This window comes from Patiria miniata, unplaced genomic scaffold, assembly GCF_015706575.1.
Source record: "Patiria miniata isolate m_02_andy unplaced genomic scaffold, ASM1570657v1 HiC_scaffold_13, whole genome shotgun sequence".
NCBI lineage: Eukaryota > Metazoa > Echinodermata > Asteroidea > Valvatida > Asterinidae > Patiria > Patiria miniata.
Window position 1 is genome coordinate 12,180,611 of NW_024037051.1, and position 26,582 is coordinate 12,207,192.

The window sequence follows — 26,582 nt, forward strand, 5'->3', positions numbered from 1 at the left end:
CCATGTGACGGGCTCTCAACCAATGGGTAAGCTGTAGGTACTTATAAATGGCATCGATTTTCAATTCCGTACTCCCCTGTTACCCCCTTACATCCCCCCCTCCACTGCCAACCTGTCACACATACAACACAAAGCATTCACTTTATAACCCGTATAAACATAAACATAACAGCTTTTGTACTGCACTGAAAGAGGGTGTTTAAAAAAAATCATACTCTTTGCTACTCCAAGTACAAAAAAAGGCACTAAAGCTTCTGAAACTGCTAATGGACGATCTTGAAAAGATTTTGGGGCATTTAAAGTCGTTTTGCCCTTTTGTGTTTTCAACACAAATCTACATTTTGAAGAAGGCACTAAATACTAGACAGCACAGTAGACATCTACTTATTTCACACACCATAAAATCTAGTTGTCCTCAATGTTAAAATGACAGGCACTACTGCAGCATTACACCTGCTGCATGTCAACAGCAATGTATGGGCGGCCCCAGGGGTCATTTCTTGACCAGCTGTTTCCGCTGCTGTTCCAGTAAGGACTCCAGGTGGTCAGCCCTCTTGACCGCCGCTGCGTGCTGCTGTCTCAGCTGGCTGACCGTCTCCTCTTTCTTGACGATGGCCTGCTTGACCCTGGGGGAGTTAAAGAGGAAAAGAGGAAACAAATAATGAGCCTCCTGAATCTCCAGGAATACACACACTGCATGCATGCACCACACCACACAAACCCACCTCATGTAAACAACCTGCATCTTTAATTCCACATCAAACATCCATCAAAACTCCATTGAATCCAACAACCTTTGTAAACCTCACCAACATAAAACTACTTAACCTCATCACGCACACACCTCTTGTGCACCTCCCATACTCATCACACAAACCCACCTCAAATGTTAACTGAATCCTCAACCTCTGTGAACCTCAGCAAACCCACCTTTTGTGCGCCTCCTGCACCTCTTCTTGCACGTGGTACCTCTCGGCTCTCAACCGAATCCATCATGCTCTAGTAAACCTCAGAAACCCACTTCCTGTGCACCTCCTGCACCTCTTCTCCATTGAATCAATAAACCTCACTTGAACCTCATCACTATACGATATTGAGTAACAACAAATCCTCATCCCAAAAACCCACCTCTTGTGCATCTCCTCAACCTCTTTACTGACTCATTGAACCTCAATTGAACCTCACCACCATGAGATCATAAGTACCAACAGAACCTCATCCCAGAAAACCTACCTCTTGTGCACCTCTTCTCCACTGAATCAATCAACCTCACTTGAACCTCATCACCATAAAATATTGAGTAACCTCTTGTGCATCTCCTCAACCTCTTCAGTGACATACTGAGTACCAGTATCAATCAATCTCATTTGAACCTCATTTGAACCTCATCCCAGAAACCCACCTCTTGTGCACCTCCTCAACCTCTGCTTCACTGAATCAATCAATCAACCTCATTTGAACCTCATCACTATAACATATTGAGTAACAGCAAAACCTCGGCCCATAAACCCACCTCTTGTGCACCTCCTCCATCTCCTCCTCCTTGCTCTCCTGGATGCGGCTCAGCTCCAGCTTGTGCCTCGCCCTCATCTCCGACATCTCGTTCTTCAGCCTCTTGTTCTCCTCCTCGGTGGCCACCAGCCGGTCGGCAAACTCCTGCCGGATCACGTCCTGCACGTTGTTGCGCTCGTTGGTCAGCCTGTCGCATATCTAACACAATAAACCAAATGAACAAAGCCAGTTACCCTACCTCATTAAATTCTCGACATAGGTGAATAAACGGAGCATGCAGTTCATATTTAACAATTGTTGACTGCTGTGATATACCACATCACAGCAGTCAACAATGGTTTTGTTATATCGTGCCAACTCATGTAAGTCAAAAAGATAAAGGTCTTTAACTCACTGTCCAAGAAATAAATTTAATCACTGCACAGTAACTTTATGATTAGTGTGAACTGTCTTGCCATACATGAGATTGAGAGTTTGCAGTTCTCTGTTGCGATGCGCGTGGCCCTACGAGGCGTGTGACACATGCACCCTTCACATAATTATCATAATTACAAAAAGCTTTGTCCAATTGAGCAAACATTTTGAACATGTACTTAGCATAAATATCCCTACTAGCATACCAAATTTCAAAATCATCAGTCATTGCATTTCCAAGATATAAAGGGGGGCAGAATCCCCATGAGCCCCGCTTGTACGATGACCATAATAACCAGCTCTTTTAGGGTTACATGAGTACTGCTGTTGCATCGCTTCACCTACCCATGTGTCACCGCATTCGTCCAGTAATCTACTCACTAGTTTATCACTCTATCTCTCTCACCTTCTTGATGTCATCCACTTCTTGTTCTTTTTGTTTCATCAGTCCGTTGATCCTGATGTTCTCCCCTTCGACATCAGCTAGCCGGGCCTTCATGTCATTGTACCTGTCCTGGGTGTTACGCTCCGATAGCTCTATCTCCCTCAACTCCGCCTCGTATTTGTCTCGTATCCTCCTGAGAATTTCAATTTCCGAAAAAAAAGTCTATGAGTTTTGCATGGTCTCCGTGCACAAGTACCCCCTCAATGGTAAAAAAAGGAGAGTTGGGGGAAACCACTGTGAGGGACATTCGAATGCATTGCCGACAACTCCCAACACTCATGTGAAGACACTATGGCTTTGCGCACATTCGAAATAAACACCACATTACACTAGGGGGCGCTCTTCAGAATATAGATGTATATATTAATATGTATACTCGGGCTTACATCAAAGGCCAAGTTCGGGCAAGGACCATTAGTCGACTAGTGGTTGATTTGTGACGTACCTTATGCCTGCGCACTGATAGCAACGTGCGAATGTCTCTAGTCAAACGCTGGTCAAAATGTCATCGCAAATTGTCTGGATCCTGGCTCCCTGCTGTACGTTATGAATGCGCGCGGCTATTGGTTACCAGCGATGCAACCAGCCCCAGTAGGTTGGTTCCAAATAGTCGACTAGCGTAGTCAACCATCGTCGACTAGACAGAGTTCGGGCAAGCGTTAGTCGAACAATGGTTAACTGTAGTCCTTGCGCGAACTTGCCCAAAACTGTGCATTTTAAAAGCTTTTGTACTTTGTTTTTCCACTTTTCAGTGCTATTGAATACATTTTGGCTGTTGGGATGTTCACAAAAATACCTCGAAATCCGCATTTTTTTTCTGATCAAATAAAAGCGGGGGGATGATTCAAAAGCCCATCTCCCCCCCCCCCCCCCCCCGGTCAAAAAGTGGGGGATATCTACCCCCATCACCCCCACGGGATTTACGCCCCTGGCGTGATCAGCATTTTCTAGCTGGTAACCACCGCGGAACCTGCCCCTTGTTTGACTTACTTGACCCTGTTCTCGGCAGCTCTCTCACACTCCTCTCTGGCCGTAGCTGCGTCCTCCTCCAGCCGGGTGAGGACCAGCTCAATCTCCTTGTCTCGATCCTTACGCACCTGGTCCTTCAGCTCACGCTCCTTGGACAGCAGCCAGGTTTCCTAGGTAACCAGGGATAGAAAAAGAGGAGGGAATTTGCATCAATTACAGCTTTGCAAGTTGATTTTTTTATGCATATCACCTTTGTGGAACTTTTAAACACTATATTAGGCAAATACAAGGCCTACAGAAATAAAATACATGTACAATGTTCAATAAGTAAAGTGTCTTAAAGCTTCCCTTCAAAATTTCATACCTTCAGAAATATCCTGATTCAGGTTTATATTAAGAGAACAAGTGCAACTTACAACACTTTCGTGTTGAAGTCACAGTTTTGCTTTTGCAAAATGTTGACTTTTTTCTTAAAGGGCTCTTAAACATGTTTAGCGTCCTGCCTTTTTTGAAAAAAAGGAAGGAGGGGGCCCTTTTTTTTTTTCCTCTCAAAAATGGCCACCCGATCCGACCGGGCTATTTTTCAAGATGGCCGCCAGCTTTTTTTAAATGGCCGTCACTTGGACTCAGGAAATGACATACCAGCTTTATATGGACTAGATGCAACAGACAAAGAGGCCAAAATGATGTCACTGTTTAAAATTTATCATTTTTTTGTTTCTTTTGTTTTTTTTAAAAGAAGGCGGCCTCCAAAAAGGAAGCAGGCGGGGATACTAAACATGTTTGTTTGTTTTTTATTTGGCCTTACGTACCTGTTTCTTCATGTAGTTCTCTTCCCATGCTTCTTTCTCAATCTTTAATCTCTCATCTAAATCTTTCACTTCAGCCTGCATCAATGAAGAATAATAAACGTCAGTGAAGTAAAATAAATAAGTAGTGGGCAATTTATTGCAATGTGATTAACCATTCATCAGCAAAATTTGGTTTATTCTAGGTCAATTTCACTAGCAAAATTTCCACAAGTACAATATGATGATAATAATACAATTTTTAAGCGCAAACAATGGCAGAACAAGATCAAAATTGATCAAAATCTTAAGCGGCGTGCACAACGCCTAACTTGATGAAGTTTCAGCTCAGTGGATACTTTACATTTTCAGGAAACAGAGAAAACGTATGCACAATTTTGGGATTCCGTTGCTAACGCATGTAAAAATCTGGGCTGCAGGGAGCAGTTTCTAAGACCCTCTTCAATGCTTGTTTTCTTCCGCATGATAGCATTTCAGGCAAAAGAATTTCACAGGGTCTTTGGTACCGGTCCTAACTTCCCTTTGAGCAAGGATTTTCTCGTGAAATTGTTCGGTACATTTGCAAATGTCCCTACAGTCCTTTAAAATTTAAAGTTCCAACCAAAATATAACACAAGAAGACATTCAAAACAAGCATCTGAAATGATCTCAGAAGCTGCGGGCCAATGATGTGTGTTCGTACATGTGTACCTTCTGCCTAGTCTGTATGAGATAGATGGCGCTCTTGCAGGTACGTGTCTCTCGCATTGAAATAAAGGATTTCCCATTTGTTGAACGTCACAATGCAAACTTGACCTCGATAATGCAAGTCTGTCTGCCCTCCCATGAGGGCCATAAAACTGCCGCAGGAGCTGGCTAAGGTGAGTTATAGTGCACAGGTGCGTAATCCAACGTTTGTTACTAACTAACTAATGGAGAGACACGAATACTTGTAGAGCTGCTATCCGCAGCTAAAAATCAGACACTTAGAAATAATCAGAGAAAAAAAGAAATCTCAGATGGTATAGCACTGGTACAGTATTCCGTAAATCGAAGGTTCGAAACCCACTCACTACCCACCCTGTGCCTGCGTTCCTGCTCGTCCCTGGCCTGTTCAAACTCCTCCTTCATGGCCGTCAGTGCCTTCCTGCTGTTCTCCTCCATCTGCAGGCTCAGCCGGTCCGCCTCTTGGCGTTGCCTCTTGGCCTGCTCTGCAAGTCGCTCCTTCTCCTCTTGGATGTCAGCGTAGAGGCGCCGTCGCTGCTGCTGGTAGGCCGCCTCCTCTTGCTCCAACTGCTTCTCATATCTTCAAAAAGGTGACCGAATGGTTGACTGATTATTAATGACTTGATGGAATTTTGCATTAAGGTGATGTGATTTGAATACTGGGTTATGACCTTCGCTGATGTTCTGTTGCAAGCACAGAATGCTCAGTGTTTCTCGAGTGCTTGTGAGTAAATATTTCAAAGCAAAGTCAACTGGCATTTGATCCCACAGCCTCCTTCTATCTCATGCAGATGTCCTACCACTCAACTGAGCTTGCCAAAGTTGGCTGGCGAGTTCAACTCATGTAACTGATGAATCCACGAAAGAATGGATTGACGGTTGATACGCTATCTGACAGATCATCCACCAAATTTCGGAATAGCTTTTTGCTAATTCGTACATTTGAGAGAAAAAACTACGCAGTAACACACACGACTGTTATGTTATCTTATTCGTAGAGTTGAGGTGCTCTATTGTCAGATGCCACTATTTGTCGATGGTATCGTTTTTGTCGACGGCGGTTAATTGTTCCCTTCCTTTTAGCAGGTTAAAGCCCTTGACAAAAATACTGCAAAAAAATTCCAGTGGCCCATTATATCGACAGCTGCAAGCAAATTTTAATCAATGTGCTTCGCGTGCAACTTTTGACCGGCGCGGCACACAGTTGCAGCTGGCGTGGAAAAGCTGATTTGAATATTCAAATATTCGGTCAAATGCAGTTTCGAATAATCGAATACTAAACTAATTGAAAATGGACAGCCCAATCAGTCCATTACAGGAATTCATTATCACTCCAGCAATCGGAACCTGACACCAGTTCAACATATGTGATGCGATCAAGCCAAATGAGTCGTTTGTCGGGAACTTTCATTTGGAGATACAGGCCAAAATAGGGCCACTTCATCACATCACTTCATCACATCTCTTGGTGTTCCGACTCCCACAATTGTTTAACTAAAGATGGTACCAACATGCGGTTTTCACAGCAGTAATGCTGAGATTGTGCTCATTTCAAATCTGTAAAAAAAAAAAATTGACCAGGGTCGACAAACGACTTATTCAGCTTGATCGCATCACATATATCAAATCACAAGACCATCACAAAGTATATTACAAGTAAGTTCACAATAACAGCAGATGAACAATGGTCAAAGAATTGCTATTGTCACAGTTCACTTGAACAGCTTGTGACTTTAAAAAAAAAAAAATTTGGTAATGAAACCAAGGATCCCTCAAAAGCACCCTAGGCACTGTAGCTCGAAAGCCTGAAGAAACCTGTGGAGAGAAGACAATGAGAAGAAATTACAGTTTTTCAGAGGTGGGAGGAAAAGCCCAGAGGAATATTCTAAGGAAAACCCACGGAATCAGGTAGGGACTGAAAACCCAATCCACATATTGGCCCAGGCGGGATTCGAACACGGGTCACAGTGGTGGAAGGCGAGGAAAGTACCGCTACACCAACCTGACTCCCCAGAGGCAATGAAACAGATGGCAATGAACGACAGAGGCAATGAAACAGATGAATATTTTTACGATTAAACCAGTAACACTCTGCAACATGTTATAACCATAAAGTCCTTATCTATTACAAGCTGGTACTCAATAAAAGCACCTTGACTTGGCTAGTTCTCGTTCCCTGGAGCAGGCTGCTTCCTTCTCTGCAGCCAGCTGGTCTCTCAGCTCCTCCGTGTGTCGGACGTACTTCCCTCCCGCCCGCTCCTCAGATTGCAGTAGCTCCGCCTCGTGGATGGCTTTCAGCTTTTTGATCTCTGTCTTGTGGCTGGCGATGAGCCGCTGGATCTCGGGCTCCAGGCCTTTGACTGTGATTTCCTGAAAACAAGATTATAAGCAGTGATGTCAGTCCTCACAAAGTTACCATAAGTCAATCACAAGTCAGTCAGAAGTATAAAATTGGGATAAATAAGATTGTTATACGTCTGTCTTAAATCACGTGTTCAGATTATAAAAAGTCATGGCACACTCCCTGTGGGATATCAGGTACGTACGATACGGTACGTACGGTATGGTAACGTACCGTGTGAAACGCTTGTATCGTTGGTACCCACGCTATTTTCACCATGTTTTCACACGAGTGGGCGCAGCAAACTAGCAGACGATCAGCTGTTTCGAGCATGCGACATGCATGTGAGTTGACGTCCAATTTTCATGATTGTTGTGTTTACTGCTATTTGTTTTCGTGATTTTCACATCAAAATCCAAAGAATCCAAGCCAGAGGTATAACAAAACAAATGTTGACTGCTTTGATGTGGGATATGACATTTTGAACGCCCCCTGTGAGTGCTATGCGGCCCTCGGGTGTTAAAAACGTCATCCCAACAATCAACAATTGTTAAATGTTTGGTAAAATGTTCCATAAATATCCGATGTCAGATTGTTATTTCACCCAACTGTAATGATAACAGGGTGGAATCGGAGCAAGAGGCACTCTTGAATTTTTTTACACTTTCTGTAAATCTTAATTTCTCCATGTCTACAATATCAAATTGACTAATCATTATTTTCAAGTTTCGGTGATCAGTTTTGAATCCTGGATATGACTGAGATGGTTCTAATACCTTGATTTTCTTGGTTTTCTCGTCAATCCATTTCTCTCGTCGGATCTTCTCAGCAGCCGCCTGGACGTCCTTCACCTTTTGCAATTCAGTATTGTGCCTTTGGGAGAAAACAGAAATGCCTAACAATAACCAAATGTTCCTCTCTGAAGAACACTGCCTGGACAGCTCAAGCTACTCTGAATTTAAAAATATCTGTGTGATGACAGGAAGAAAGCTTACGTGTCTTCCATGGTTTTCAGCTTAGTCTGGTACTTCTTGTCCACTGACTTCAAATCCTTGACCACGGAGTCGTACTTTTCGCTGAGACTTTTCTTGTCATCAATCAACTGTTGGGTGAAAAAAAAGGACAAACTGAATACAGTGGCTCCTCAAACATGACGCCAAGAGGACACTATGATGAAAATATGAACGAGCCTAATTTTGATTGGACAGAAATCCTCCTCGATATTCAATATTCATAAATACCTCAGACAGTTTAGCTATTCCTATTGGTCGAGAGCCCGTCAAGTGGCCGGTCTTAAACGGATGATAAAGACATGGCTAGCTGGTCTTAAACACTTTTCCAGTGTCACAATAAAATGTGGACTCCTAAAAATCCAGTGCCTCTTACCGTTTCATTGGTTGAACGTTCACAATCCTCACGTAGGCATGCGCAACACTACAAGCGAGTCAGAATTTTATAGTTCTAAATTCAAAACGCAACGCCCCAGGTGCGTTCTGCGTGACATCGCGCAGAACATGTTACGCGCGCGTCAATCTCCATAAAAGGGTTGTTTACATCTTACTCGCCAGCTGAACACTCCATTATTTTGCTAGAGGGATGTTTCAAAAAGCATGAAGTGAAATTGTTGAACAAAATCGGGATTTTTTGAACGAATTATTTGATATTTTTTTACGGATAAGGTATTTATGAATGGGAATAAATATGTGCTCGGTCGGTATTTATCACTCTGTTTAACACCGCTTAGAGTCTGGGTGCTGATAATTACCCTCGCCTCCGGCTCGGGTAATTATCAGCACCCAGACTCTAAGCGGTATTAAACGAGTGATAAAAACCTCCGGAGCACACATTTATTCCCTTATTTACAACAGTGCCCCTTTGGCCTTGTGACATATTGACACAGGCTCTTTACATTCTTCCGTATTCCACTCATTCGTTTGAGATAACTAATAGTCACCGGACTTGACTCTGGAAAACTTTATGACTGGCTTGTGATGACAGGATTTCAACCCAGTGAGGGAGACTGATGGACCGTCTTGAATACCTGGTCAATGAATGACAGGTGTCTCTTGACAGCTGCCTCATAATCCTCCTTCTGTAGACTCAGCCTCTTCTTCATTTCCTTCTCCTGCTCCTTGGCGTGACGGACCGTCAGCTCTCGCTGCTGGTTCTGAAAAAAATCAAACAAAACCCCTTGAAATTATCACATAAATCTGTGAAAAAAAACTCACAAATTGCCACCTATACATATTTTATTTACTTATTTATTTTATTACACCTAACACGTAGTCTACCATAGTAGACTACGGTTCAAAGTTGAATAGTGTATTAAGCTAGCTTAGTATCAGCAGCATAACATATGTTCCAACAAAGCTTCACAGATGCATCAAGTGTCTGGACTCACCAGGGCTTTCTGCAGCATCTTGACAGACCGATCCTTCTCCTCTAGTTGCAGCCGCTGAGACAGGACCGTGTTGGTCACCTCTGAGGCAGCGGCTGAGGCCTGCTCCAGCTTGTGGAGCTCGGCTGCCGAGGGGACCAGGAGGACCGACTGGCTGACTGCAGAGGTCGCATCTTGAGACTGCACAGATTTTGGAGAGCAAATACACAAATTTAGTAGATTACCATGGTACAACGGTTTAACCAGTTCGCGCCGGAGGCCGTGATAACACGCACTGCTTCTTTTTTTCCCCAGGCACGGCTGACGGATTAAGACGTCAAGATTGCCTTGACTCGCCTCCGGGTGACGTCTAAACACACTAATCCCTTGTGCCTTTTTTACACACACACAGTTGGTGTTTTCTGTGGAGGCAGACCGTGTGCTGACTGTTGTGTGGGCCGTTGTGAACGGCCTATTGTTGTACAAATTTATGCTCCAGTGCAGTGCACACCCCAGAGTATTGTAACATATGAGGTTTCGGCAAGAAATATTGTACAAATACTGTTGAAATGACTCTTGCAAATCAGTATTTGTGGCGTTTGGCTGTAAATCAGAAGTTGGCTGGGATATTTTGCCTTTAGAAAATTTCAAAATTTTTGGCAAAAATAAACCCGGCGCGAGGTGGTTGATACAGCTCTGACTACTGCGTGACAGCGTGTGGGTTCAAACCCCAAGTGAACTCATGGTGTTTGTGCTCCTAAGCAAGACACTTTACTGCAAGTGCCTCCTTCCACCCAGGAGAAGAAATAGGTACTGGTTGGGCTAGAAAACAGACTATGCTACTGTTGACTGCTGTATGGCTCTGTTTTCATACAGTGGAACGCTGCTATAACGACCATCGCGGGATCCACAGAAATTGTTCGTAACGGCGATCGTTCAGTATAGCGATTTTAAGCTGCCTGTGCTCCGGTACTCACTTTTCAATAAATAGTGCCCTTCAGAACTTCACCCTGTACACCCTGGAAGTTACTGAAAGACGACTTTGAACACGTGCCAACTATTAAATTATTCCATTGCACAGTTTTTCAGCTTACTACATACAGCAATGGGTGGCTTTCCCCTTCTATTCCTTGGGGAAATAAGGCCACTTGTCGCTCTTTTCTTGACATGTTTTCAACAATAATGTTCGGTACCTATTGTACACAAAAATCGGGAGCCAAGGACGATGTTCGGTTTAGCCAAATGTTCGGTGTAGCGGTGTTCGGTATAGCGACGTTCAACTGTTCTTGTTTTTTTTTTTACCAGTGATTATCCAGTGCTTTTACTTGTGATTTGAATACAATTCTTCTGAGTACAAACTGAGAATTCATCGCATCTGAGGATGTCTGTCTATTACCCAGACTTCCCAAATGGAGATACTGTTGCTATTAAATCACCCACCTGAATGACCTGACTGACAATGTCCTCCTTGTCTGCATGGTCAACCTCATCAAGGAAGGACATGATGCTCCTGAAACAAGAAACATAGTCCAGATAAGAGCTAACAATTATCAAAATAACTTTATTTTGTTTTAGAACCGAGTTATATTTATTTCCAAGACTTGATCATTTTCAGGCTTTTGCTTTTTTTTCATTCTAAAAAGAGACACTGGAAAGGTTTTGAGTGTTTATAACCATTTCCAAGTTGGATGATCATTGAGAGCACCATCAGAAAATTGTGAAAAATCCCCTAGTTGAGTCAATCTAGCTGTTGTGAAATGTTATTAAGTCTGTCCCCAATGATCAAACATTCTAATATTCTTCAAACTTTTCATCTGACATAAATGCTAGGAAAGGAAATGAAGTTTACTGAAAAAAGAGAGAAAAGATACAATCTGTTTTTTTTCACATTTTCAATTGCTTATACCGTTGTTGAATGTTTCCTTGCCACTACCTGTTGTTAACAAAAGCAAAAGTTTTGCTTGTGAATTTGTGCATTATCTACAATTGCAATTGCTCTGTTGATCCAATATCCACTTTTGGTGTACATATATTTGATTTAATGTAAATATTAATACTTGAATATGGAAGTTTTCTTAATAACTCAGCCTTCACTCACTTGAGTTTATCCTCCGTGAGCAAGGTGTGGTGTGATACCATCTTGGGCCCCGCCTCTGAAGGCTTAGGCGCTGCCGGCTTGGTGCTTGCCATCACCTGCTGGAGGTTCTCAGCCGAGAGATACACCTCCTGTCTCTTTGAGGTTCGCTGTCTGGACAATCCAGGAGCATCCTCATCCTCGTCTTCTACTTCTTCTTTGTCGTCCAGGATGTCTACTGTAAGTTTCAATCAAAATCCACCAAGACTTTTGGAAGATTGTGTAGGATTGAGAAAGGTTTGGCAAGTAAAACTGCTTTAACCGTACCCCTCCTGTATTTTTTTAAATGCACCATAGGGTTTTGAAGGAATTTGTAGGACTGAGGAAGGTTTGGAGGGTAAAATGGCTTTAACTGGTCCCCTCTTAAAAAAGCGAGTTGAAGGATTTGAAGGATTGAGGCAGTGGTCACCCCTCCAATGAACAAATTCAAGAAACAACAGGTTGATTTTGGAGGATTGAGGCAGGATCAAGCTTTATGTAAAGGAAGATGGAGGATTTTGTGGGATTGAGGATGCATCTTGGCCAAAAAAAAAAGGTCCAGGGGGTTAGGTAACACTAATTTACAAAGAACAAAAACTCTCAGTTATTTCATGAAAGAAGACTCCCTATCACATGAAAATTAATCAATGTTCAACCAATTTAACACAAGTATTCTTACGCCAGGCGGGTCCTTTTTTCTTCTTCTCCGTGGGGCTAGGGACCCTCACTGGCTCCTCCAGCAGCTTCAAGGTGTCAAGTAGGTCTGTTAGGGTTGTCTTTGTGCCGGCGATGCTTGGTGTTCCTGCTGGCTCTTCCTCTGTTACCTGGGTTCTGTGTGTTGAGGGCTCCTACCAAATTGTAATAATAAAGTCATTTGAATGATTGCCTTTAACCCTATTCTACAATGCAGTAGTGGAGTTTCCTCTGATTTTTCTTTGTTAAGATTGGAAAAGAATATTTCTACGTTCCAAGTTTGCTGAAGTTGAAGGTGTTTTTTAAATATCACAAACAGAGATATATGTTTTATGCCTAAGTACCAGTAAAAGTATGTCAAAGACAGCTTTTAATTGCTGATATCTGTAAAATAATTTCAAGAAAATCAGGCAAAATAAGGAAAGGAATAATACATTTGATAAAAATTTAAAATGTATTACATGTTTGATTTATTAGAAACATTAAACACTAAAGCCCGGTTCATACTTCACGCGAAAGCGAAGCGAAATTCATGACGTCAACAATACGTTCGAAGCGCGTCCACCATTGTTGACGACATGAATTTCGCTTCGCACTTGCTTTCGCGTGAAGTATGAACCGGGCTTTACGATTGGAAATTATAATTTTATCGTTGTAGAAGTATAAATTCTCGCCATTTGCTTTTTCATTATAAAAATTACAGGGCTCCACTTTTAGAATGAACTTTTTGTCGCTCTTCAGTTTTGTTTTTACAACTCACATCGAATATTTCGTCCACCTTCCGACCGAGGCTACTCGCTGTTCCCGGTCGTGGTCCTACCCCTCCCACAGCTCCCACCAGTTCGTCGGGGGTATTGTCACCGTTCTCCACCCCAGGGGAAGGAGGCTTACTATCCTTCTGTTTCTTGCTGGCGTTGCTGGAGCTTCGCTGCCGGGGCTTGGCCGAGGGCTTCTTGGAGACCTTGCCGCTGGTTTGCAGGAAGCGTAGCTCCTCCTCTGCTTTCTCCCGGATGTCTCTGGCCTTCTCCTCCCGCTTCCTCTGAAGTTCCTGTGAGACCCCACCAAAAATCAGAGATGCTATCTTACCGAGTTGTAGTCAGTTCAATCACTGGTCAATAACACATCAAGTCGCAAGTCAATTTCTTGTTAAATTTACAAGTCAGGTCCCAAGTAACAGGGGATGACCAACGACAAGAGAACGTCTTTGTCAGAGCTCATCTCAAGAGCCTGTTGCTTGACTTGAGACGACATAACTTGTGAGGAGCTGTGACTTCATGTCTGGTGGAACATGAAACACAAATATTGTGAATTTCTTTAAGCTATATTAAAATTACTAGAGCGCTGACTCGATGTCTGATGCCTGCTGGGTGCATCAATGTTTGTGCACAAACCTATGGAGTAACGAAGTGTGACGTCATTTAGAACCAGAAAGTGTAGTGCAAACGAATGGAGTACGCGCGCCTGTTGGTTCACGGGCTGAATCACGTGCTAATGTCTTTCACACACATTTTGTGCGCGTGACGTATTCACTTCGGTACTTATGAGAAAATTCAAATTTTTGTACGGTTTTTGTATGGCTATTTGCATATGTATATCTGTGTTTGTAGCCAATAAGCCCAAAGCCGAAATGCAGTCAGTATTGAGCATTTCATTTTGCTCTGCGCAAACAACGCAAACACTTGCACGTATCTGCTGCAGATGATTTTGCCGTAACGCTTTTTACCTGTCATGATGCACTTAAGTTTGTTTGCGTATGTGCATTGCATTTAGAGTACACTTTCAAATTTCAATCCATCTACATTGTACATGTAACTCCATTATGTTACACAAACAAGCACATGAATTCAAAATGTCTGCGCTCAGGACAGCTTAAAATTATTTCCGCGCGTAGGAATGAGGAGTTAGCGCTCTAGTAATTTACATGTAATATAGCTCTGTGGTGAATTCACATCAAGAAGTGATGCACCATGTATAGATGTTGCACTACATGTCGAAAACATATATCTACCATCCATTACTTCATTGTGTATCAAAGTACCCCTGTTTGTCACTTTGTCATGTTAACTGATAATGTAAATAACATGATGTACATGGCACAGGATACACGGTTGATTTGTTTTTTTGGTGACCCTGTCTAATGTGTGGAAACCCGTTTTTCTCTTACCTCAATAGCTGCCTGTCTAGCCTGCCGAGCTTTCTCCTCCCTCGACCTCTTCCTGTCATCTTCCTTTTTGAGCTCGGCCTCCGTCTCCTGTTGTTGTTGCCGTAGCAACTCCTCCCGTTCCCGCCTCTTCTGGTGCAGGATCCTCCTGATCTCCTCCTCCCCTTCCTTCCGCCTCGTACTGGCGTTCTTCCGGTACCACCTCTGGATAGTGCTGGCCGCCTCGTTCACAGACTCAATGTAATTCTCAGCAACGGGATGCGTCGGTGAAGGGGGGACAGGGTCTCTTCTCGGAGTTCGGTGGCCGTTTCGAGAGTCGCTCTCGCGAGGCGAAGGCTGCGTGAAGAGTCTACTGGAGTTGGCGGTCGGTTTCAGGGGACTCGGGGCTCGGAAATTCTTCTCAGAGCTGCTGACCAGCTGGGCATCCCCGGCTCCGGAAGGGGGCGCGGAGTCCAGGTTGGTGTTATTGGTATTCATGGAGTTCTTCAACAGGTGCATTGCATCCACGGGGATCGGGGAGGTCTGGTTCTCCTGTTTTGAGAGGAGGGTGGTGTGGGTGTTGAGTTGCAGGGGGGCCGGGGTGCTGAGGCGGGACGTGTCGCGGGAGGTATCACGGGACGTGTCCTGCCGTCCACTGTTGAGGGTGTAGGAGTCAATGGTACTGCTGCTTCGGGCACTGGAGGGTATTGCAAAGGCTCTGCCCGATGGCTGTGGTTAGAAAAGACATCAACATGTATAGGAATTTACACCTTTCAACTTTTAGCTCACAAAAGTTTGCAGGCATGCAACTGGGAATTTAGAGAAAAAAAACGAGGAAATTCCAAACCACACAAGACTTTGTACAGTGTTTTCAATTTGTACTGGCATTCATGAGAAGAAAAAAAAAACGAGGAAATCAGTGGAACCGAGGAAAAGTTGCATGCCTGAGTTTGGGATTCTCATGAAGACAGAAGTTATGCCAAATTACAACCAATAACATTTTGTCTCAATTATTGCAGAACTATGAACCTCCCAAGTTTCATAACGATCAGATCTTATTGTGCATATATTTCAAAACAGATGATCATTACATATAAAGTACATCTACAGGAAATATGTAAGGCCATGAAGAGATGCAAGACAGTCTGGTGCCTACAGCACAGTAGCCAAGTTACTGCACAATACCTTCCGGGAACATGTCCAAGATGGACGACCATTTCTATGAAACTTACAGGCTCATTCCAGTGGTTGCGGGTGGATGCTTTCTTGGGTTTGCTGGATCGGTTCTTGATGATGGGTTGGTGGCTGCTGTCAAACAGGGCCAGGAAATCTGTGGCACTACTGTGAGCGCAAGAAAAACAATAAAACTTATGTTGGACAACGCTTTCAGTGAATGGACAGAGAGGCCGGTGTGGCCTCTGACTGCATGTTGGGGGTTTCATTATGTTGAAGGACCATGAGAGTCGGTTCTTTAAAGAGGTTGTGGAATGCTCGAAGACATTTCTGTCATTTTTCGGGTATATGTAGCCTAAGGTGTGATGAAATAAAAACAACTATTGTTTCTGTCATGAAATGAGTACAAAAGGTACTTTTGAGAGCTGTTTTTCAGGTCCAGTTTCGACCCGAACGTGTAACTGTGTAAAAGTCGTCGTTGCGGGCAGCAAACAAAACACAGTAAATTGTGACGTAATAAACAGGTCTCCCGATGCACAGTAGCATACACGAGTCCTGTTTATTACGTCACGATTTACTGTGTTTTGTTTGCTGCCCGCAACGACGACTTTTACACAGTTGCACGTTCGGGTCGAAACTGGACCTGAAAAACAGCTCTCAAAAGTACCCTTTGTACTCATTTCATGACAGAAACAATAGTCGTTTTTATTTCATCACACCTTAGGCTACATATACCCGAAAAATGACGGAAATGTCTTGGAGCATTCCACAACCTCTTTAACCAATACTTAATCCACCTATTTAGATACTGTAGGAAATACCTGTGGGTAATATGGGCAGGATACACACTTTGACTATTTGTATTGATTGAGGCAAAAAGGTCCAAAATAAAAGACTTGATGCGGAGATAAGGTAAACACAAAATAGGGACCTCCATACTGTATGGTTGCTGTAAGGTAATAAATAACATTTGCTTTTGCTGTAAATTTTTAGAAATGGATGGATTTGGGGGTTAGCATTTTTTTTTATAGCAAACATTTTTACACTGACCTAAGGTTTTGTGTTTATAGATGCTGGAAAAACCAAGAACAGAATGTTTTTTTTGTAGTCTGGTTCCTTGACACTACTTCAGATGAAACCGAGCAATTTATAGACGTCGGGAAATTGTTTTATCAATAAATTGGGAATTTTTTATCAATAAATTGCACCCATTCATGAATGTGTAACCGATTGCCAACACAATGTGGACTAACTAAATTTGGTAAATTGGAGGCAGTATTTTGAAAAAAAAAAGAAGGTTTTTTCAACATTGGTCTGCTAACCATCAAAAATTCACCTTTAAAAAAAAAAAATCTCAGCACACCAGGTGTCATGATGTCACAGGATGCTTGAGACTATTATTCACTTACAGTCAAGTAAGGTATTTCACAATAATGTGGTAGTTTTGTTTTTGACGTTTGCAAAATGCTGTACATTACCATTAACATAAATTTGCTGACCTTTGTCAAAAACAGATTTTTGACAAAGGTCAAAACTGGAACAGTGTTTTATCAAAAGAAAATAAAAAGATATGAGGTAAGCAATAATTACTGACCTTGGAGCATCTCGGCTGATTCCTGACGCCCCGCTGCTATTCTCACTTGTATTGCTGCGCTGACTCAACTGAGCATTGTGACTCGACGCTAGTCCAAAAATAATCATGAACAACAATGTTAAAAAAATGAAATAAATGATGTCAAGTATACATAATCAGTTCCTACGCTTTTTATTGTTCACTATTACTAGTATGTTAAACATACACTGCACAAAATCATATTAGCTACAGTTTTTTACCCCTTGGGGCGCATAGCACCCACGACTTCCCCTTGTGTGCTAAAAACACCATATCCCACATCAGAGCAGCCGGAAATTGTTAATTAACAGTGGGAACAGTCTGAACAGTCACATTTGTGGGGTGCGTGAGTTTGTTTCTGCATTCCATAGGGAACGTTGAACAATAGAGGACAATAGGGTCTCCAATTCCTGAAGGTCCCCAATTTTGGCGATCGTGTACAAAACATATGGGAGGTCTTCCTAAAAAGTTAGAGTACAAACGAAAAAGGGACAAAAGGGGGTCCCCGATTGCAGGCAAATACACACTCATGTGTGTTTGTAGATGCATATTAAAGCTATAGTCCATCATTTGCAACCATCCGAAAAGTAACTGGCGTAATTATTGTTGAAAAACAAACTTGGTTGAAAGATAGTAAGGGAACTAAACTCCCTGTGAAATTATTCTTTCTGGGAAGCTGTCATTTTGAAGTAATCAACGAAAGAAGGCCTTTCCAACGGTGCGTCCTAAGACGCACCATAGGAAAATTTAAATTAGTAGTTCGTTTTGTTACTCGGCGAAGCACGCGCAAGCATTGGAACGACACACACGCGCGCGCGTTTGCTATAATTCGTCGGATCAGTGCGCGACGTCCCGTATAGCTATAATTCAAAACAATTCAAAACATGATTCAGTAACTTATGATTTGAAATTGAGATCCTAGAATGCTGTTTTTTTGTGTGGAATATACATGTACAGCAGAAGCTTAGCTGAAACTTATCAGGTAAGTTGTTCAGTATCCTTCATTAGATTTTGAACACTTTTGTTGCTTCAAATGAACAAAATGCACAAATTAAAAATGATGGACTATATATCTTTAAAGCTCTGCTCTGGAGTAATCCATACCCATTTCCAACCCACCCCCCAAAACTTACGCATGCCAAAGGGAACAGGATCAATATTCTGAGATTTGTAATGCAGTCCTTATAAATACATTGCCTGAGCCAAAATATACTCAATGTCCGTGAATATCAACTTGTCATAAAAAACACCAATTATTTGAATCAATCAATATCTCCAATCCATTGTTTTATTCTAGCTCTCTTCATAGACCCCCCCCCCTCCCCTTTTGAAAAATGTTTTCTTCTTACTTTTTTAATTTCGAATTCATTGATTAATCTTAACTTTGAACTTAATTTGAATTCTGGAATGCTTCTAAATGTTAATGCTTTGTACAAATTTGTAATTTTTATCGTAAATTTTGTAAATCAAATTATTTAAGTCTTCGACTTTTTATTTGGTGGTGTTTTTTTTAATCCAATAAACAACAACAGAATTGAATTATAACTCAATCTCACCTCTTTTATGCCTTTCATTTGATGAGGGTGTAGAATTCAAAGCAGGCCCATTTGAAATACCCTGCAAAATTAATGGTAAATGAATAAGTTTTAAGGGTTTTTGAGGGTAGAGAACAGCTTGTGCTGATCTCAAGCTGATTAATAAAATTGACTTCATTGTCCGATAAACAGGGGTAGTAACATACAGGGCTCTGGAGTGCTCTGAAGCGTGCAAAACCACATCAGGACAACTTTACTCACACTTTAGCCAGCAAATTTCTCCAAAAATTCCATTGGGCAAAGAAAAGGTCCTCAGTATTTCACCAACCAAGTTTGCAGACACAATTCAATTTTTAAAGGAGACTTTTCTTCAATATTTTGCACATGAGAGGGAAGTCAAGTGATTTCAAAATGAGGCTAAAGACTAGACTGGTACATGTCCAACCATGGTCCAACTAGTTGAAACGACTGATCTCTTCATTCAGTGTCATTAGTCTGGTGGCTGACTACGGAGAAATGTGTAGTAAATTCAGACTAGTTCCCAGTTCATGCCACATGTTTCTTAAATTCTTTTGGCATGGTTGATTGATGCAGTACTGAAGCAGTGTTGGACTGGTTGTTTCAGGTGCCAGTCTATTTTCTTGTATTGCATGTTTTCAATACCTTAAGTTTTGGGACTCTCATACACAGTATTGAGAGTCCCAAATTTTCGGACTAGGGTACTAATTGTGATGCGCTTTGAGGCGTCTGTATAAAACTTACACTAGTAGAGTTAGTCCTTTCGGTTCTGTGTCTGCCAGGGCTAGGTCTCCGTGCCCCAGCCCCCGAACTGCTGTTGCTGCTGCTTGTCCGCACGTGGTTGGATGTCTTCGGAGTGGTGCGACTGCCACTGGTACCCTGTCTGGTCCCACTGCTGGCCGAGGACGGCCGGTTGCTGGCCGAGCTGGGCCTTTTCATAGACGAGATCTGGGAACCGGTGAGACTCAGGTCCATGTCGTTACTCTTGTTCGCCATCACTGGCTATTCTAAAGGAATGAAATAACATTTTACTCCTATGAATATAAAAATGTCTTCAGCCCACCAAAACAATGTTGTGCATTGTCAGTTTGCTGTCAACATCAATGTAAGTTAAGTCATCTGAACACAAAAGAACCGTTTGAATGTGTTACGCCCAAACTATGGCAATGACCCCAACTATTAATGGTTCTAATTATAGTTTCCGCAATCCGAAATATTGTTAGGAAGATGCTATATTTAGGGCACTCCAAATGACTCAAATGTGAAAATTTCACAGCCAGATCACAGGAAAGACAATAATGAAAATTATAAGTCATTATATGTTTATTTCACCATGAAACGCACCATGATGTTTGTCGCTCTTGTACCGACGATCGTGTAGTGTAGGACCCCTCTTTACTTTTGATAAATTAGTGTCAAAATTTTAGTGTCCAAAATGACCTTTTCAACCTAAAACAGGCTTTTCTCAATTCTAATGACACCTTTTTTGTAATTTTTTAACAGTTTCTTGGGGTAGAAATTGCAATTGTGGTGTTCGTTTGGTGTCATGCCATTCAACGCAGTATTGCGCGTTCACATCGATCGCGGTGATCGCCATCTTTATTTCCATGTTGTGTTTTGTTGTCGTCATTGTCATTGTCATCCCCACTAAACATGCACAGTAAATGCTTTTGGGACTTTCGTGCTTCTGGACGTCCCCGCTTACATTGTTGTTGTGACTTCGTATTCAAGAGGCAGGAATCAGACCTAATGCAATTTCAGACTTACGCCCCTTTAAAAAAATCTCAAAAGCCTCCAAAGTGCTTACATTCAAGAATCAATCTATTTTTTCCTCCATGATATAATTAAGACGTCATCATGACATTGATTACATGATCAGATTTTCCTCCAGATTGACACACACAAACGGAAAGAATGTTGCAACCTGACGTTGTTTTTTTCTTCATATATCAATTATCATCTCAATTATTGAATGAAGCCAGATCAGTCATCATTGCAAAAATGAAGACACGAATCTGGGACTGAGTGAGAAACATTTCCAAATTTGTTAGGAAAAATTTACTTAATTTTCTTGACTCTTCATAGACTTTGTACACAACCGATAAAGTCAGGTTGCAACATGCTTTTCCACAGAAACTATGATATACATGTAATTGCTAAATTCCCCCCCCCCCCACCTCACGCCTACCCTTCCCCCGCCCACCCCACCTGATGATAAATGCATTGTTTTGAATTGACATTGGCAAGCGCGACTCGTCATTTGTGACAGAATCAACACTAGTCCTACGGGCGATTATACTTTCCATCTCTTACATTTTAATTCTCCTAGATTAAGTGCCGTCCCTGTAGTTTACATCGTCTGTGTTGACTGGTTGCGATTGACGTAAAAGGGACGTAAACAGGAATATTTTTCACGATGTTTCTGCACCAGTTCAAAGGCATGCGCCCTCCGCGTAAGCAACCATCATCATATCCCATCATGCAGCGCGCTAAAATTAAAACTGGGAAAAAGTTACCCAGCACAGCCGTAAAAACCGAGGCCATTTTATTTCTCCTCTTTTTACAATGCCCCCCAAAAATGAAACAAACTTGAGCTAGTTAGACATGCATTTATTTCATTAGGATGTATATTTTTCGGGGGAAATTGTCTGTGAAAATACTTAATTTCAGTTAACTTGAGATGATATTTTGATCCTGAAAGTACAGTGACCCCTTTGGGAATCACCTTTTCTCTTCTGCATGTACACTTTGTACACACGATCTATGTACTCATTCATTAAGCTCAATATTTATGCGCTTGAGCGCAATTTCGTTTCATTTCATTTCATGCACATTTATTAGGGTAAAAATCATGCATTTCGTAAATATAAGAAATATTGCCTTGTATTTTAGTGTATATGAATAGCGTTTGACGGACAATAAAACATGTGATGAGCAGTTAGGAACTATTTTTTAGGTACGAAAATAAGAGTTATGCGGTCGGCAGCCATCTTGACTGAAATGAACCCCGAAGTAAAAACCAGAGAAAAAGAGACCTCGAAAATTGTTTGAAAGCTCACTTGAACACTCCTAAAATCCCATGTTACTGAGCTAGCCACCTCGCTGAGGCTGGAGTAACAAAATGGGCGATAAAAGGAAACTACAAGGTGAGATATGTGTATGTTTGTCGGGTTTATCGTTGGTCAAAGTAACCAAATTTACAACGTTAACGTTTGCAAAATCTCGTGCGCAAATCAATGGGGGCGCGCTGCAGAATGCCTGCAACTTGTTTTTGTTCATTATTTTTGTGGGTTTGAGCATGGAGCTATAATTTTTATAAGGTTTGAGCCCTTCTTTTGTCTACATGTTATTGTCATTAAAATGGTAAACTTGAAGTTGTTCTACATGTTCACTTCAATAGCAATATTAAATGAATTTTAGGCTCAAGTTTTTTATTTTCAATAAATAAAATTATTTTTTTGCACTTATTCATTGCATGCAGCTTCATCATCATCATCATCATCTTCATGTTCAACATGTTCATCATCAATCATGTCATGATTCATTTTCTGTTCATAATCATCATTCATGATCATATTCATAATCATCATTTATGATCATATTTTTCAATGCGGGGTAAAAGTGTAGTTTAGGACACCTCTAATTTTTTACTAATTTCATTCAAAAATTTACTTGCAAATGGCTTTCAAGTTTCATTTACTCATTATTCCAAAATTACTTTTGCAGCTTCAAAGTAAACAGACTTTTTTGGGAAAAATTCTGCCAACCGGACACCACTTACCTGCCGCCAAACATCCAAATTTTCACCTTACCTTGTGATTTCAACCAAGAGGAATCCAGGAAAGAGTGGACATGCGAAAAAAAAATGGTAAAAATGTGTTTTTGGAGCACATTTTGCATGCACATGTAGTGCAGATCTGAGTTGAAGCAGCCGGTCAAAACTGATTGAAGTGTCTGGAATAGCGGTACGTTATACGCATGACATCGATAACCATGACGTCGCATGAGACGTCGCATGAGCCGGCCAATGATAGTGCAATACGTCATTATGAATATTTATTTTCTCATGAATATTTAGTTTATTTCAATGGATACTTCAAATACGTCCAAAGATTGATCATTGCAACAGCGATCGTGCGCGGCCTAGCGGTTAAGAGACTCGTGTATCAAGCAAGCGTCCGAGGTTCGAATCTCGATAAAGTGAGCGACTGATTGATAAATAGAAATTAAGGAAAGGAGGGGGTGAGAGTAGAGGAGGAAAAGTGGAGGGAATAACCATAAAAGAGGTAACTTTTGGCGCTAGAAAATTAATTGAAAAAAGTGGTGTCCGGTTGGCAGAATTTTTCCCTTTTTTGTTAACCCCAGGTTGTTATAATTTTGATGAGTAATTTAATAATGACTTTCTTTACCTGACATGCCTGATTACCCACAACTCCCTAGGCATGCTAGGCCTTTTTGCGGAGTAATTGCAGAATACCCCGCCACTCAGAAATACACCCCTAAAATCTCTGGCTACGCGGTCATGGCGGTTGGAATCACTGGAAAAGAAACAATTTAAGTCCATTGCCAGCTACGCAGATACTGAGTGGGGGTCCATTATTTGAGAACGAAGCAACACAAAAGGAATGGGAGTTGCCGAAAAAAATTCTAAGTCCAAACCAACCACCCTGTTGCCGGCTACGCAGATACGGAGTGGGAGTCCCCTTGAATATGCTTAAGAACGAAGCAACACAAAAGGAATGGGAGTTGTTGAAAAATTTTTAAGTCCAAACCAACTACCCTGTTGGCGGCTACGCGGATACGGAGTGGGAATGCAGTGGAGCATGACGTATAGTACATACAAGTAGTGCTGAGAAAGTTTATTGAGGGCAATCAACCGTGACTCCATAGCCGGCTACGAGGTGGATAGATTGAGTGGCTGGGTATTCTGCAATTGTGCCCTTTTTGCTAGGATATGGTCCCATAAATGTGACTCAAATACTTGACTACCTCCGTATATTGAGTCACAGTGCCACATACGGCCTGTGCGCGGATGGTCCTGTTGCCAAAAATCAATTAAAGATGGAAATTATTTTGTCTGCAGAAAATCAACCGTGCAATAGTATGACTGCCAAATAACACAAAATCGTCAAATTCGGTACCTTCAGAGGTCTAGATATCCTAAAATCATGGTGATTCGGCAAAGAATTCGGACGGTTTTGAAAGAGCATGGCATCTCTGATATTTACCACCAGACTGTTTAACGGCCACCCTAATAATAGTCAAAAGGCCAATGGGATCAAGGAACCAGACAAGAGCTTTCATCATCTACTGAGCATGCGTCAACTTTGGCAAAGCGCACCGCGGCTGTTGCCTGTCATTCCAAAATGTTTGGAGCCCTCTGCAGTGAAGCACGCCTTCTTGTGTGCGCTCTTCATCTGCGGCCGCGTATTGCATCCGGGTACTTCACAGAGCTCCAAATCTTACAATTTGCTAAGGCTGTGTATCGGAACCGAGTACCAGACTGTTGATGTAAGGAACTGGTTCCAGATAATTGGATCGGGTACCTGTAACAAACTTTACAAAATACTTAGTATCTTCTAAAACAATGAAAAAGAATGCTTTGGAATGTCATTTGTGGGGAATTTGCAAAATGAAAACCAGGCAACATGGGAAAACGAAGCATATTTCATATTTATGACTCTCACGAAAATGGTTTACATTGTAAAGCTGTGCTCACTTTAGGTCTGTATCTGGCTGTATTGACTACTGACGCACCGATATGGTAGTATTACTGTGCGGACTTTTATGAACAATTTGAACAGCAACTTCCGAGATTTGAATTTTGGGTTAGGTTTCTTTACTATTTTTGTCTTTGCAAAACACATCGCGCCATTCAAAATATTTCAATCTGTTAACCCTAACCCTCAAGGGTATTTTGGCTAGAAACCCTGCCCAACGCAGCAACATGTAACACTTGTCCAAGTGACAAGCCTGCCCAGTTTAGCAAGATCCATCATGTCAAAAGTCTCCAAGGCCAAACTGCCTCAGAGTCTGTGGTCACCGAATGCAGCAGGATACAACTGTGGCATTGTTCAATGGGACTAGCTCTCTATTGTTTCAGTACTGGCCATTCATACACTGGTGTTGACAGCTGAATGCATCAAAGTGCACCAGACTTTTTCACCTGATGCACTGTGTTGTGTCTGGAAGGTTTAGGGTAAAATGTATACTCTGCAACGGTGTTCCTCAATTTGACAATATTGCCCCAAAATTGGCGTCTGGATCTATGTATGGCTACATCTATTGTCACTAACCCTTACTCCCTAGGCCTTTTTGCTAGGATGTAGCCTCAATCCTGCAAAATCCTCCAATTGGCCTCATGGAAAAATAGCATATGGCCTCAATCCTGCAAAATTCCTCCATTATTTCTTGAATATGGTCGTTAGAGGGGTGACCACTGCCTAAATCCTGCAAAATCCTGCGGCAGTGACTGTCAATATGTTGAGACTTGGCCAGTGACATCCTGGAGCAGTAGGGAGGATTTCAAACATAATCCAGGCCTATATTTATGCATGGCTGAGCCCAAACAACACAAGGTCCGACCCAAGACCTTGACAAAGTGCATCCTACGAAATCAGTAATGCACTTTTGCCATGTAACCTCAATCCTCCAAATTCCTCCACTTTGGCAAAGAGGATTTTGAAGGACTATGAGCGGTTAAGGCTAATGTCAGTTTGTTCCGATGTCATTGAAATGAACCACATTTTTCTCTTAATTATTTTTATTATGACTAATTTTGACAACATACATGACCAAAATGAAAACAATTTGCCAGTGAGATTTGTCATGTTACATATCCCCCTGTAATCAAAGTCCATTGGCAAAGCCCTAGGAGTAGAAGCTAGAATTCAGCTTCTTACTGCCACTTGTTTTCACTCATGATGGACAGTCTATGAAAATAAGTTGGTGACAAAATAATAAGGACCGAAAATTGTGTTAGTTTTATAAGAGACTACTAATTTGTTATCACTGCAGTCATGTGTGAATTGTTTTCATGCACTGCAAAGAATGATGTATGGCCATGTTTATGTGACGCATTAGCCCATCCTGTCAGGGAAGTGAACCAGGCACCCTGGGGGATTTAGTGTCAGTTGTCTGACACTCCTTATCATCAGCTTAAAGGGACACGAAATGATGTTAATCGGAAAGAACATTTAAAAGTAAGATATGAACATCCACACAACTATCCTCTAAAAATTAGGCATTTTTGTGTTATTCCTGTATTATCCGTGCAAGAACGACTTTCGGGGTCTACTTTTGCGACCTCCAAAAGTCGAGCTATTTGGGTGCTAGTTGTGATTTCATCCGTAAAGTGTTTGCCTTTTGCGGACTTGTAAGAAACCAAAGTTTGTGCATTGGTGATTGGTCGACGCAGTTCGCGAGCAGGGTGCTACATTTGGACATATACACAACGTGTATCGCATTGACTGAAAATGACAGGAAAAGCTTATTCGTACTCCGTCGTGTCCGATGTAAACAACCGGGGTTTTTTTTCCGTCTTTTCTCGGGAATGGCGAGACATTAGGTTGGTTTCCTTTCAACCACATGTTTGATAAGTAAACAATAAAAACATGAAATTTTTGGGGATTTCAGGACCTAGTGCCCCTTTAACCCTGCAACTGGGAAGTCAAAATTCATTGCATTACATGTAAACCCTTTAAAACCCTTTAGGTGAAAGGTTATT

At 41.8% G+C, this 26,582-nt stretch overlaps 2 protein-coding genes across 8 annotated transcripts in view; one reads left to right on the forward strand and one right to left on the reverse strand.

The window, feature by feature from the left end:
* Positions 1 to 234: 234 nt before the first annotated feature.
* Positions 235 to 21,356, reverse strand: LOC119721305 (centrosomal protein of 131 kDa-like). 3 transcript variants are annotated; one of them, XM_038191319.1, is made up of 21 exons: positions 21,170 to 21,356; positions 19,601 to 19,858; positions 18,860 to 18,920; positions 17,286 to 17,373; positions 15,751 to 15,859; positions 14,543 to 15,247; positions 13,139 to 13,426; positions 12,365 to 12,533; positions 11,671 to 11,884; positions 11,013 to 11,082; positions 9,597 to 9,773; positions 9,237 to 9,362; positions 8,191 to 8,297; positions 7,972 to 8,068; positions 7,007 to 7,224; positions 5,209 to 5,434; positions 4,153 to 4,227; positions 3,362 to 3,510; positions 2,333 to 2,504; positions 1,514 to 1,710; positions 235 to 626 (listed from the first exon to the last, which is right to left on the reverse strand). In XM_038191319.1, exons 2-21 carry the CDS (start codon positions 19,850 to 19,852, stop codon positions 494 to 496), a joined length of 3,633 nt encoding a protein of 1,210 aa, XP_038047247.1. In that variant the 5' UTR covers positions 19,853 to 19,858; positions 21,170 to 21,356; the 3' UTR covers positions 235 to 493. The 3 variants fall into 3 exon arrangements, with proteins under 3 accessions (XP_038047247.1, XP_038047248.1, XP_038047246.1); XM_038191320.1 differs by having other exon boundaries at positions 15,751 to 15,856; positions 19,601 to 19,863; XM_038191318.1 differs by having other exon boundaries at positions 19,601 to 19,863; positions 21,170 to 21,355.
* A 463-nt stretch (positions 21,357 to 21,819) lies between these two features.
* The window catches only part of LOC119721306 (CCR4-NOT transcription complex subunit 3-like), a 32,291-nt gene continuing 27,528 nt past the window's right edge, over positions 21,820 to 26,582 (forward strand). For all 5 annotated transcript variants that reach the window (XM_038191321.1, XM_038191325.1, XM_038191322.1 and 2 more), the window contains exon 1: positions 21,820 to 22,002. In XM_038191321.1, coding sequence (XP_038047249.1) covers positions 21,978 to 22,002 — 25 coding nt within the window. In that variant the 5' untranslated portion in view covers positions 21,820 to 21,977. The remainder of the gene's footprint in view (positions 22,003 to 26,582) is intronic.